Genomic DNA, 15,028 nt, shown 5'->3' with positions numbered 1-15,028 from the left:
AAAATATATTTACGGCTGTTTATAGCAATCAAAGTCTATTGCAAATCAATAACTGGTGGTCAGGCTGAGAGACACACAGTACATACACACGCTCACAGCCTAGGGTTATTTTCACTAATTCAGATTCAGATACTCATCTCTGTTACATAGTACATATTCATAGTGGCAGTGGCGATGTCCACATTGTCCCCATGCTGTGAGCCAGGGCAGTGGGGCAACACACACTCACACATGTGCCCTAAGGCAGAAGAGAATACACACACACCACACAAACACACACACACACGCTGTGAACTTCAGATCACACACCTAACAGCATGTCAGAAGAGCTGTTTGATACTCGGCTGAGGTTTGAGAAGCAACGAGCCGATATCATTTATTTTCCCTCTGCCTCTTACAGTCTCCTCACTGTTTGCTCTTCACCTGCTTGCCATTGAGTCGACTAGATCACCAATATTGTGACTTTCTTTAAAAAGTGATTATCGTTATTTGATGTATTCCACTTTCATCTGAAGTTAGTGTGTGCGTTTTGTAAGTACATCTGGATGTGCACTTCGGAGCTACGATCCCACACATGCATGCCTGCTGGGTTTGCCACTCAACACATGCACTGAATGTGTGAAGGGATGCGGATTGCCATCAGTAGCGTGGTATCAGTCCATAAGACATAAATGAACAACATGCATACCTTGAGGCTTGACTTGTCCTTTACGTGTGATAGCCACTGTACGTTAAAGTGGCATGAAGAGGAGTTTTCTTGTCACGCAGAGTGCTGCACATCCTGAGAAAACTGTTGTGTAATATCATCACTGACGCTTTCTGCGTGGTAAGAAATGAACAATGCTAATGTCACAAGGGTTATTCCGATTGGGCCTGTAACTTTAATAATTCACAGAAAAAGCTAAGGCCCCATTTAAACGGGAACGCAATCGCAAACAAAACGCAAACGAACCGAATTCGATATCAAATAAATGTGTCCCTTCACACGAGACCGCTGGAGACGCTGTAGTACATATGCCGGGCCTGTAAGTGGCGCTGTACTTCCGCCACAAAATACACCAAAAGCAGAGAAGAAGACCCCGGAGCATGGTTGCCATGGTTGCCTGGTTGCCCTTCTGTTTATTCTCCGCGGTGGATTTAGCAACATGTCGTTCATGTAGTTCTCCATGTCCACTTGTTGCTGATGGTTGTGGTAGAGGAGCTGTAGATTTTGCACTAACATCTGTAGCATGGTCAGTAGCTACTGACAGTAGCTACTGACCATGCTACAGCAGTGAGCAGCAGAGGTGGGGAGAGGCGGGGCTATGGCTTCATCGTTATCAGGAAAATGATCGTATAGGACGTACACACTAAGCCGTTTGGCCCCCCAGAGCGTTCCGTCCGCAGATCTACCCACCTTGGGACCTGTTATCGTTTTAGGGGTCCGTTTCCGCGGTCCCGTTACGGCCTCGTGTGAACAAACGGGCTATACGAAAGAGAAAAGTAGCGGATACAACCCGTTTCGTTCCCGTGTAAACAGCACCTAAAGCTGCTCTGATTTGTTATCTAATTGATTGGTTTATTAACTATTTTGTTAATAAAATAATAGTTAAAATACCTGCAAAATTTCCAAAATCAGTTTGTAGCCTCTTTAAATAATGAAGATTTTAAGGTTTTTATCATAATAAAGTGAATATATTTTGGTTAGAGACTGGCAAAACAAGACATTGGAAACATTTCAAAGACCGAACGATATATCTATTTATCTCGGCCAATAATCAGTTATTTCCCCTTTTTCAATGAAGCGAAATGCCTTGAAGGTCCCAGGGTTTAAATATAATAGACAGTTAAGCACTCCCAAATAATAACTCTGATATTATCAAGAAACAATACAACAATTAGACTCTTCAAACCTTATTGTTTTCAAGGGGTTTAGTTATGAGTCTTATAGAAATACCCATGATTGCTGCAACACAAGCAGAAAATGTATTATAATTCTTTTTAAATGACTCCCTTTATCTTTCCCAAGTGGTCGTAATCTAATGATGAAAATACAAGGATGTGTCCTGCTATAGAAAACAATGACTGCCATTCTTTGCATGCACACTATGCATTATTTAAATCTATTCTTTAGAACACCTCATCGTGTATAATTAAATGAGTAATCTGAATCATTGTCTTGTCCTTTTGTTTTGCCTTTGAACAACTGTTTTTTTGCAGTCCCGTTCACATCCCTGCATGATACTCTTAATCAGCATGAGACAGTTCTCTGTGTTGTCCAAACAGCTTGCTCAATTTCTTTGCGTGACGTCGGAGTCTTTATGCCGCTGCCTACCTCTGTGCTTGTTTTGGAGCTCTCATGGTCTTGTGTCATTCTCTGCTGTTTATAAGGAGATGCTAATTTGGATAGCACCAAGAGGACAGTGCTGTGGCCGTCGCACTGATAGCTATCCAAGTCCTTGATCTCCTCTCCCTATAAACATCATTACCACACACTGAAAACATACACATTCACAACACACGCACACGCACACGCACACGCACACGCACACACACACACACACACACACACAAGCTGCTCATCCAAATCGGCGCTGACAGATTAGCAGTGATTATAAACAAACATGGAGGATTAATCCTGTGTGCTCTCAGTCTACTTTTCCACTGAGCTAGCCAGGGTAATTACCAAGTGCTAGATTGTTAGTGTAATCACACACACACACACACACGCACACACACACACACACACACACACACACACACACACACACACACACACACACACACACACACACTCTTTGCTACTTAGTGATCGCAGTTGAGTAAGAAGGTTGAAGATATCTATTGCAAAGAAACTGCAGCTGAAGTGAATATAGTGCAGACAGTGAGATTGTGAAGCACTTCTTGCTAGCATGTTTGAAACACCAAAAAAAATGACCACTTCATAGTTATTGGATTCAATATTAATCTATATGTTGACTCTTTGATCTGCTGGTCACTGTGTGTGTATTCAACTGTATTCTTTTCAGAGCCAATCAGATTTGTAACCGCAAAATTGGCTTAATATGACACATGGCTCAGGCACATTAGATGTTTTGAAAAACAACCAGATGTGTAGCGTCTCTTTTCTGTCATGTCACCGACTCCCATTGAAATATTGCCTTTTTTATCTGGCCCCAGTGTTGTGAAGCCTCGGGTTGCATAGCTTCAGGTTGCATGACCTAATACTGATTCTGGTCATAAAGCTGCTCTACTAAATGACTTACTTAGTGGTGATCCAGATTCAAAGGTTTCATTGTCATATGCACAAAGCTACAGTATAGAAATGGCAATTCAATTCTTCTGACCTGAGCCTCCAACAATGCAACATAAAACTAAATACAAAATAAAAAGTAGTGCAAAAAGTCTATATACATGTCAATAGAATATGGGATATATACAAGAACAGATTATGAAATTAAATAATGTAAATTAAGACAAAATGAAATTTATTGCGGTAATCATGAAACAACTAGTTTAGCACTGATGTTTGTTTTGTTCCAGTGGACGAGGGACATTGTGAAAACTTTTGGTCAATGGTTGACGGATGTTTGTTTGATTTTGGACACACTTTACATTACATTACATTACATTTAGCTGACGCTTTTATCCAAAGCGACTTACAATAAGTGCATTCGACCAACAAGATACAAACTTGAAGAAAACAGAATCATATAAGTACATCAGGTTTCATAGAGCTAAAACATTTCAGGTGCTACTCAACTAGCTTTAGATAAACCAGTCCTTTATTAGTATATAAGTGCTTTGTTAGCCATTCTTTGTTAGTGCTTCTATCGCTCGAAGTGGAGTCGAAAGAGATGAGTTTTCAGTCTGCGCCGGAAGATGTGTAAGCTTTCTGCTGTCCTGATTTCAATGGGGAGCTCATTCCACCATTTTGGAGCTAGGATAGCAAACCAACGTGTTTTTGCTGATGGGAACTTGGGTCCCCCTCGCAGTGCGGGTGCAGCGAGCCGTTTGGCCGATGCAGAGCGGAGTGCACGTGCTGGGGTGTATGGTTAAACCATGTCCTGGATGTAGGAAGGGCCAGTTCCATTCACAGCATGGTACGCAAGTACCATTGTCTTGAAGTGGATTCTAGCAATAACTGGAAGCCAGTGAAGTGAGCGGAGGAGCGGCGAGGTGTGGGAAAATGTTGGAAGGTTGAAGACCAGGCGAGCCGCTGCATTCTGGATGAGCTGCAGAAGTCGGATGGCACATGCAGGTAGACCAGCCAGGAGGGAGTTGCAGTAGTCTAGGCGTGAGATGACGAGAGCCTGGGCCAGAATCTGCGTCGCTTTCTGGGTCAGGAGGCGACGTATCCTCCTGATGTTGTAAAGCGTGTATCTTTACCTATCATATATGTTGGCCGTCTGTTAATGTACAAGTTTTGCTCAATACCACCTTGCTTTGTTCACAGCTTTTCTCCTCCACTGGATTTAATTATTTATTCATTCTCTTATTTTCCAGGTTGAGGCCATCCTGGTCAACATCTTCGGAGGGATTGTCAACTGTGCAATCATCGCCAACGGCATCACCAAAGCCTGTCGAGAGCTGGAGCTCAAGGTGCCGCTGGTGGTCAGGCTGGAAGGTAGGAATGATAAAACACACACAAAGACATGTAGGTTTAGCCTGTCTGACCCTCTTAGTAAGCAAGCCCCCACTGACACTCACACAATACACAATGTGCATCATCCCCTCAGAAACATGGGCCATTGATTTCTATCTTGCCTGGAATGAAAGGGTCTTGACCTTAATGAGGATTTGATGATGCTGGATAATGACACTGGCCTGTGAGGGATAGTGCAGATGTTTTTGAAGTGGGGTTGTGAGAAGTACTTCTCCATAGTCAGTGTATTACCTACTGTAGCAAAAGGTTGACATGACCCCCAATTTTGAAAAATAGACAGAGTAAAAAAAACAGACTACCGGCACGGGAGAGAAGCAATGTGCTGCTGTGGAAAGGGGCTGTCAGCAAAACGTATTTCTGCCATTTTAAAGAAATGCCCACCAAAATAAATCTATATCAGTAATAATGTACGCTATATTAAGAATATTTTCATTGTCTACTTTGCTCTGCGATAGCCCTTTGGGATTTTAGTCTTTGCAGACCATTTACATGCACAACAATCTACATATCACTACAGAAAAGGGAAAACCACTAAAAGCATAATAGGGCCCCTTTAATCGGTTAGTTTGTTTGTGATATGTTGTGACTTTGGGTTGTTCAGATAACCAAAGTCACACAATCACAAAAAACGAACCAATCAGGCAGCAGTAAACCAGAAACACATGCGTTTTGCTTGGTAAAGTTTTGGCTTTGTTCAATGGAGTGTGGTGGCTTGTCAAGAGACAAATAATGTTCATCATCATCATCAGAACACCGTCACCGTAAAGCTAGGTACCTTCGTGACCGCTAGCCCTATAGCCAAATCTTCTATGGAATAAAGCATACAAAAAACTGATAATGAGCCTAGTTACATCGCATTTTAAATGTATTTCCTTTTTCCATTTGAAGTGATAAATGTATATATCATCACCTTATAGTGGAATTTATAAATAACACAAGTGCAGCAGGATTTGAATCACCTCTTCCCCACCTTGTTTGAAACTTTGGAGCATTGTATTGTATGCTGCTGTATTCTCTGGAGCCGATCCATCTTCATTGTGGCCCAGCGTCCTCGTAAGAACAGCAGTGCATTTCTCACACGTGTCACTTTTTGCCGCACCCGTCATTAGCGCCAGCCAGAATAACAATAGAGACGGCACTGATTGGCTCACCTTTCACCTGCGTATGCTAATGAAACCTGTTCAGTCCTCTGTGTGTGTCGGTGTGTGTGTTTTTGTGTGGGATGGCAGCGGTGACTCCTGTAGGCGTGGGGCCAGTTGGTGGTTAGCTTAATTGTCAAGATCCTGCTGAGTGGTGTGTCCAGAGCAGAGAGTAGGGGAGTGTGGGTGTGTGTGTGTGTGTTGGCCCTCCATACTTCATACTGTATGTCCTCACACACTCTGCTAATATGGTTTGTAGGTCAGGGCACGTAAGCTGCTTCTGCAACCCAACTGTGCAGTAAGGCACTACAGTGCAGTACAGTTATGGTTGTTCAGAACAAGAGTGGAAAGTATGGAACGTTTACTCGTCTTAATAACAGCCCAAAGGTTCTGTACTCACTTAAATGAGGCCCGTTTACACTAGTGATCTTCCATATATTTAAAAATATTTGTTATGTTTTTAAATATTTGAAACGGTTTCGATGACTTTACCAGCTGCTCTTTAGACACACACATCGCTGCTATTCTCACATAGACCCGCTTCCTCTAACTCAATCACAGTGCTGGTTATTCGTCACTCGTCTTGATCGCCCGGTATATATATATAATCCTTTTCAGGTTTGTGATAATGTTAGCTCATTAAGAATGGCAAGTGACACACATGGTGTTTGGAAGTACTTTGCATTTAAAGGAAACACAAAGGATACAAGTAATTCATATTCAGCAATGCTATGAAAGATGCTAACACAACACATACAGTATAGCAACCCGACAATAGAAATGGACTATGTGGTCTATAAAATGGTATCGATTATAATAATTTGTTACGGTATTCTATTAAGTTGGAACTTTCACGTGTTATAAAACTAAAACACACCTATGGACGAAACATTTGGCAAAGGATAATGATCAACATAACTTAACAATGTGTGACATTGTTTTGTCTATTTCCCCCTAAACACCACACAAGTATTTTAAAATGAGTGCTTGTTTTGCCCGCCTGAAATATCTTTGCACCCAAGTTATTACAATTTCAAATGTATAGCTTAAACCCAAAACTCAAGAATACCAAAACTGAGAAGAAACATTGGTGCCTGTTCAAATACTCAAGGTATATAAATAAACCTCTCCATTGTGTATTTCGAGTGTCTGCCTCCATGCTTCGTAATGACCATGTGTCTGAAGAGTGAGCACCCAATGTGTCGCCACAGATGCGACTGGGTCTGGTGATCAAAACAAACCCTTAATTAGGCACCACACATTCCTTGTACTAGGCCATGTAATTCAACCTGACTAACAAACAGACTGAGTCCAGAAGGTTAGCGCTGGCGGTCGGTCCAACCACGTTTTCCTGGCCCGGGCATAATCCAAGCTTTAGCTGTGGGTCATTACATCTCGGGCCGCAGTCGTGTGGAGAAGATTGGTTCAGAATCAATCAGCTCAGCTTGCTAGGCTGACCGCGGGGCAGCAGGAGCGGCCCAGCGCTCTTCAACAGGATCAGAATGGATTAACTGGCACACTTTTAATTGGGAAGGCTCTTTTTAAAAGGCCTGGGTTGATTACATTGGTGGAAAGTTATGTATTCCCATATGTGGAGGAGAAGGGCCATGTTGTCAAGATCCTGATGGGGTTGAACTAGTTGATAAGGTGTGAGCTGGTAGAGTTCAAGTCACCCAGTTTGCACGCTACAGTACTAGCTCTAATTTGTCCATTTCAATAGATTCTGCAGATTTAGCACAGAACATATATAGACAAACAAACATTTAAGGTGTTGAACGGAAGAGATTAATGAGGAGGTACTGTACTGCCCCCTCTGGTTACAGTATGAACATGGGCACAGTGCTTTGTGAGGACGCTGTCTGCCACTATGGGAAGAAAATCCCTTTGAATAGCCCTCAGGGTCCAGGAAAAAAAGGTGACTGCATTCACTTAACTCTGTTCCCCGGCCTATTGATCCACCGAGCCCTGCCCCAACTGTCCGTCAAACAGGGCTGGTTGTTTTCTCTTTAAAAGCAGAGCTGCCCATTTGTGTCTCACTTATTTAAAAAAAGTCCAATTGTGATATGCCATTCAGTCCTGACGGTGTTATTACTGCTTAAATAGCTGCTGCGACACACACATACAAAGGAATAGTTGTACATGCACACATATAGGTATACAGAAATATGAACAAACTGGCTCATTGCAACACTTATATCGGACCAGTTGTTTGTTTTTTAGCGTTTAAATGTAAATATTTTGGAAATGTTTGGTTATAATAACAAAAAAATCCTGCTTTTATATATAGGCCTATATATTGTGCATATTATTCTATATATTTGCTTCAAAACAAGGAGTTGAATAAATCATGATATGTCTCCTTTAAAACGAGAGTCTAGACAGCACAAAAAGTTTGCTTAATGACTGGCTCGCACATCAAAGGAAGAGCGTCTGCAGCGTTCAGGAGAGTCTCGCTCTGCGTTCAAATGAGAAGCATTTGATGTTTGACACACAGGAGGAAGAGGGGAGGAGCCGGCTTCATCCATTTTCGGCTGTTAAGGGAAAATATTCTCACTGTTTGTTACTGATCATTATGAGGATTAACTATCAAAGTCAGAACAAGTATTTAGACATTCAGTGATGAGAGACAATGTTTAACACCTGTTATTCAAGGCATTTAGGGCAGCAGGACACCGAGCATCTGGTATATTCTGTCATGCTTGCACACAAATATTCTGTCTGTACTTTGATATTGAGTGATAATATTGTCTGTTTGTTTCCTCTATCTCAATATGTGTATATATAACTACACCTCGGATATCAAACTAGTCTTTTGTCAATCATGGTGTGAAGTTATACGAAAGCCGCTCTTAGTTGTGTTGCCCTGAGAGTCGAAATACCTGCCAAAAAGACTCAGCAAATGTTTAAAGGGGACCTATCATGCAAAATGCACTTTTGTACATCTTTTATACATGAATATGTGTCCCCGGTGTTCCAGGGAACTCACCAAGTGTCAGAAAACACAACCCTCTCTATTTTCCTCCATACCCAAATCTCTAAAAAAGGGGCTGCAACGGATCTGATCAAAACTGATCCAGATTTGAACACTGTCCTGACGTCAGGACGGTGGCGCTACAGCTATTGGGCCAACTCCACCAATCAGGAGGAGACAACCACGGCCATTGCCGTTCGAAAGCGCTGGAGACGCTGTAGTACATATGCCAGGCCAGTAGGTGGTGCTGTTCTCACTGAATCTGCCCTTGCTAAAAACAGGGATAAAAAAGTGCAAATTGAGCAAAATGAGGCATGGCTAAAATGCATGATCTGTTTGGTATTTTTAAGTATAAATATGCCTTATATAGGTATGGTCCTACAATATATTATTCAAATATAGCATGATAGGTCCACTTTAAGATACATGAGGATTATCATTTATCTTTTTCAAACTAGCTTTACTAGCATCTGATAAACTAATTCCAAAATAGCTTTGTTTGCAGTTCGTACGGTCACATGCATATAAACACTGCTCTGTGGCACATGAAGCCAAAATGAACCAACTGCCGAGTGATAAGAAATACCTGACTCATTCACATGTATCGGCCTATAGAGTTAGCACACTAGTGTTTCCTTAGCCACGCCTCCCAGCCGCTCGGTGTTGGTCTCATTCACATGTTTGTAGGAAGGAAAAGACCTCTGGATTTGGCTATGAGAGCATTTTACAAGTGTAAGGATCGATGGTTATACATGATAAAAAAAATTCTTGGGAAGTTGATTTACCGCCAAACAAATTAGAGATGCGCTGATTTAAAGGTCACTTATTCACAATATTTCGATATTAAAAAGTCTATACGAAAAAGTAATTTTGGTTGGACACAATGACATCATGAGACACGGAAGTTGTAATTTCATGGTTTGGCCTCTACGAGAAAAACAAAATCAAAGCCCTCTGTCCCTTGGGGGCTTTGAAAGAGGCCTGTGGTAAATAATACAACATAGCATAAGACTAGCGCAAATAGAAAATGTTGTGGTGGAAACTTCTGAAGCAATTGGAGTCAGGACTCAGAGAGAGAGACACGATGGAGAGCTGGAGCTTTGATGGCAAACGCTGACGGTGCTTTTGGAGCTTCGGCCGGAGAATTCACAAGACATGTCACGAGCCACGAGTTGACCACACGGTTGAGATGCCACAATCAATTCTAAAGAACTCTTCCCCAGACCCGTGTATTAGCTAGTTCAGAGAGAATAATCAACATTGAGCATAACAAGATAGAATCATAACACCTCTATCAGCTGACGCCAACAGGCAGGAGCAGGGAGACAAACCACTGAGAGCACAGCAGCCAAGGTTGCAGGTGCGTGTGCTCAGCCAGGACAGTCTGAACTGATAAACTGGGTCAAAGTTATGGGCCTTGGAAAATATTTCCCCAATAAATGTGATAAATTAAGAAACTGGCTCACTAATGTTGTAATATTGAGCCAAAAGTGTTCAAACACTGGCCACCATGAGTCATACCAGACTAAGTATGGCTGCAGCAATAATAATCTCATTGTGCTCTAATTATTTTCTAAAAAGAAATTGTTGAAACAAAAGTTCAGAGCAAATGAAATGAGTAAATGACCAACTCCAGAACGAGATTAAGAAAAGTTATCAAGCCTCACATAATTTATTTTCTTATCTTTACCTCATGAAAGAACAAACGCTTGTCTTAGTGATATAAAAGGAACCACGAGAAGAAAGCAGTTCCTCTGCAGGTCTGACACTGTGGCAGCTTGTTAGTTTATCAGCTTATTAAGACAGAATGAATCACAAGTTTAAGCATCAGCTCCGCAGCATCAGAACTTCTCTGGAGAAAGAAACAGCCCAAAGACTTATTATCTTGTTGAAATACGGGGGTCTTTTAATTGACTCTTACATTAAAGTGACATTTCCACAATAGTCACAATTAAGCTTGCTCATTAGCGGGGAGACCCGACAGAAAGGGGTTGTGAAGTGGCAATATATCACATGGCAAAATACTGAATGGTGCTTTTTATACTTTTGGGTTAAAGAGTATTTAAATACTTGTTAGAAAGCAACATTGAAAATGGCAAGTTAATTATTTATTTTTTTAAATCCTGATGTCTAGTTATTAACAATCATAGGTAATAATAATGAATAATAACCTGCATAATGATCGTTTTCTGCTATGTGACAATATTCTTTTTTGTTGCTTTCTTTTGAAGAGAATTCTTAAATCTCATGCTTTTTCATTTTTATAATCAAATCCCTTTATGTATGTATCTGGGTCCAAGCTGTGAGTAGATCTCTGGCAGCACCTAGTGGCTGCAGGTGAACACACACATTCATATACTACGCACACGCTACACACACACATTCTCACACACACACACACATTCTCACACTCACACACACATTCTCACACACACACACAGTGGTGCTGTATCCAGCTGGGCTCGGTCCTTGCCTCTGCTGCTGTGAGTCATCAGTGCTCCCTACTGCTCACAGTGGAACTGCAGTCAGCTGCCCCCCCCCCCACACACACACACACACACACACACACACAAACACACACACATATGCAGAGAAAGAGCCACGTAAATGCACGTATTTTCTTTCTCACTCCCGCAGATGTGTGATTCCCCCTCACACGTTGCATGGATAGCACCGGTAGCGCAGATGCAGGTGTCTCAACGCACACTAAGGCTTATCATGAATATGTATGGGCTGAAAAATAGCAGAAATGAACGTGTTGTTGTTTCCTTATTCTTAGCGCCACTGTACACTTTCCACGGGCATATTTGTCTGTTCAAAGTATCTTTTGCATTATGCATTTGCTGCGGGTGCATATGGCAGTTTAATGTCCTGTTTTTTCAACTTTGTTATCCTGCTACTGAGATTGAATCATCTGAGGGATAAAACTGTCATTAATACAAAGTGGATCCGTCAATCACAGGGAGCTTCACAGGTGAGCTTAATGTATGTAAAACACACAGTACGGCCCCTCCTCTCGTCAGAATGAGCGACAGCACAGAGACTGCTCATGTGTTTGTGGACAGGCAGAGTGATACTATGCTGCAGTCTTTGATTTGGACATCCTATCCCCTGTTCATGGTCTCTTCTTGCTCTTGTTCTAATTAATTACACTGAAGAATTGATTGTTTGGAGTGTGAGCTTGCAAAAAAAGAGTGTGTTTGGAATGACTTATTATGAGGCTGGACAAAAGAGATGAAATATTAGGCGTTAAGTGGCAGTGGTAATAGAATTCCTCAGGAAAGGTCTATTGATCAGGGTGGCCGGGGCTCCGGAGAATTCACATATCATGCCTTCTTAATTACACGCCAGCCCGGAGAGCTAAGGTCAACCTGTAAGCATCTGAGTACGCACACACACACACACACACACACACACACACACACACACACACACACACACACACACACACACACACACACACACACACACACACACACACACACACACACACACACACAGTGACCCCAGAGACACACCAATGCACAATTCAAACATTGTTAATTACACAAATCCAGTAATAACTACTCGTGTATGTAAGGCTGCAACCCTTTTCTTTCTCATTATGGATTCATCTACAGATTATTTTCTCCAATATACATTATGGTCAATAAAATACCAAATGTGTTGTCCGAACACTAGTCACAAACCTAAAGAGATTACATTTATTGTCATAGGAGACACGAGTAGATGGAATCATTAATAAGTCACTTTATTATTACTAGACTTAACATTTCTTGTCATATTTTTCAAATACTTTGTTGTCACTGCACATGTAGGACAAGGAGCATTTGAAAATGGTTGTAAATACATAGATTCATTGTTACACCACCGTTAAGAGATAATCATTATTAAGTTCAATATAAACTTTTCTACAATTTATTAAAGCTATTAATGGCTGCTCCCGCAATACGTTTTTTTAAATCCTGATACTTCTTTTTGAACATGAATGTGTACTTTGGGGATTTAATTAACGTGTGCATATTCATTATGTTAGTCTACCAATTGTATTGTGTTGCTCTTTATCTGTACTGTCTCTTTACTGTAATAATGAAAATATCCCTGCTGTGGAACTATGTGTAAATGAGGTCTGATTTCTCATATTTTGGTAGTAAAAAAATATTAAGTAAAGGAGAAAAATAATGCAAGAAAAAACCACAATATGAATAAAAAAAAAAGAAAATAATGGGATGTTTTTAGAAAATAAAAAGTCCCAAGACCAGACAGTACATTATCGTTGATACCACATCAGACAGATTCTGCAAATGGCCTCTTTCTTTGCCATCATGTCTTCATGTGTGAAATCAGTAAGTGCCACATAAGCAGCTGTGTTTTGTTGTTTTAGCAGCATGGGCGATTCGGCTTCATTTGACCTTTTGCTCCATTGCCCTCTCTCTCATTAGCTCCCTCTCTCCCCCGTCGTCCTCTCCCTCTCCATGTCCTTCCGTCCACCACCCCCCCCCCCCCCCCCCCCCCCCCCCCCCCCTGCCCGTGTTGTGACAGTTTGTCAGGCTTGTGTGTGGCGGTGCAGTGTGCAGCGCTGGGGCTGGGAAGGCAGCCAGGTCAGAGTGAGGGTCTTGGGGGGCAGGGCGGGGTGTCTCCAGGTGCTTCTGTCTCTGGTTGGTTGGGGGTCTACCGGGGCATGGACGCCACCCTCACCCAGCACCTGCTCCCCCTGACCTCACTGCAGCCAGGGGAACACACACACACACATACACACACACACACACACACACACACACACACACACACACACACACACACACACACACACACACACACACACACACACACACACACACACACACACACACACACACACACACACACACACACTGACATTGTTCACAGACAAACCACCCATGTCTCCCTCCATCTGTCGTCGTGTGCTTCCATTCCTCCAAAGGTTTTCTTTGCCTTTCACACCGGGTGGTTTTTACATCGTACAGGTGGCACATCAGGTTCAACCTTGTTAAGCCCTTTTTTTTGTCATTTTAACTTGAACAGTGTCATCCTGTGTGTTCCAGGGACCAACGTGGACGAGGCCAAGAGGATCCTCAGAGAGAGCGGCCTGCCCATCACGGCAGCGGAGAACCTGGAAGACGCCGCCAAGAAGGCAGTGGCCGCCATCAGGAAATAGATCCAGTGTAACCTCATCAGCAACATGCAGTCATACAGACTCAGGTCACAGTCAGCTTTTAGTCACACATGCAGGATTTCAAGCCTTTGCTCTCATAGGCCTTAACGCTTACTTTCATTGCCAAAAAATAAATAATCTAGCTTTTAATTGATATTAGTTGGAATAAACCACATTCTTTTAAACATAGTCATGAGCTCCAGTGTCCTCTGTCAGGGATTGGATGGAGGTCTAACACTTTGTTCATTCCTTTTCCCCAGGCCAAAGACGCAGCTTCCCCTCTGCATATTGACGCTTTTTTTGTAGAATATAAGATGTTTTTTTACCTCCATCCTCTGTACTTTAGCAGAGAGTATGACTGGAAACAGCCAGTGTTGTAAAATCATTAGATGCCACTAAGCTCAAACAAAAAGCAGCATAAAAGCAAGGCCTTAACTTTGGATCATCAGTCTTTTTTCAAATGTTTTGCCTTGTCTAAGTATCATGAGGTGTATGTCAAACCCAAACTGTGAACTTTGTACAACATGTCTTAACTGTTAAGTGCTCTATGGCAAATTAACTGATACACCTGTGCCTGTTCCATGGCGGCTAAAAGGGTTTCGATGCTATCGTGCCAACTCTTTCAGTAGTTTCATACAGAGGGGTTGAGAAAACAGAAATCTTTTATAATAATTTTTGCTTTTTTTATAATCATGAATGTACAGTATATTGACAGGATATCTTGAATGCAGTGTCAGAACTGTATATCATTTCAGAGATTAAAAAGAAATATTTCAACACCCATGTTTCGCTTGTTTGGTCCTTTCACAATGGATTGAGGGATGAGAGAGAAGCAGATGGAAAGTAGGGAAGATGTGAATTAAAAACCTGTATTCTACTGGTTTTTTTAAATAAAGTTTAATAAAAATATAATGAATGTTATGTGATTGGGGGGAGAGAACACACTCTGCAGTTGATTCAGTTTCTAAGCCCACGCTATTAGTTACATGAGTTAAGAAACACAGCTCAGCCTTGAGATAACACTTGAATATACATGTAGTGCTTATTTTATATAATAGTTTTCTTTGCCAACATTGATACTGCATTAGGACTAATAT

At 41.7% G+C, this 15,028-nt stretch overlaps 1 protein-coding gene across 1 annotated transcript in view; it reads left to right on the top strand.

The window, feature by feature from the left end:
* Positions 1-14,710, top strand: part of suclg2 (succinate-CoA ligase GDP-forming subunit beta) — a 99,367-nt gene extending 84,657 nt beyond the window's left edge. The window contains exons 10-11 of the mRNA XM_034121925.1: positions 4,486-4,606; positions 13,822-14,710. Of these exons, the coding sequence (XP_033977816.1) occupies positions 4,486-4,606; positions 13,822-13,934 (234 nt within the window). The 3' untranslated portion in view covers positions 13,935-14,710. The remainder of the gene's footprint in view (positions 1-4,485; positions 4,607-13,821) is intronic.
* Positions 14,711-15,028: the final 318 nt, after the last annotated feature.

This window comes from Trematomus bernacchii, unplaced genomic scaffold (assembly GCF_902827165.1).
Source record: "Trematomus bernacchii unplaced genomic scaffold, fTreBer1.1, whole genome shotgun sequence".
Lineage (NCBI taxonomy): Eukaryota > Metazoa > Chordata > Actinopteri > Perciformes > Nototheniidae > Trematomus > Trematomus bernacchii.
The sequence above is the reverse complement of the archived record's forward strand: the minus strand, read 5'-3'. Positions and strand labels throughout refer to the sequence as shown.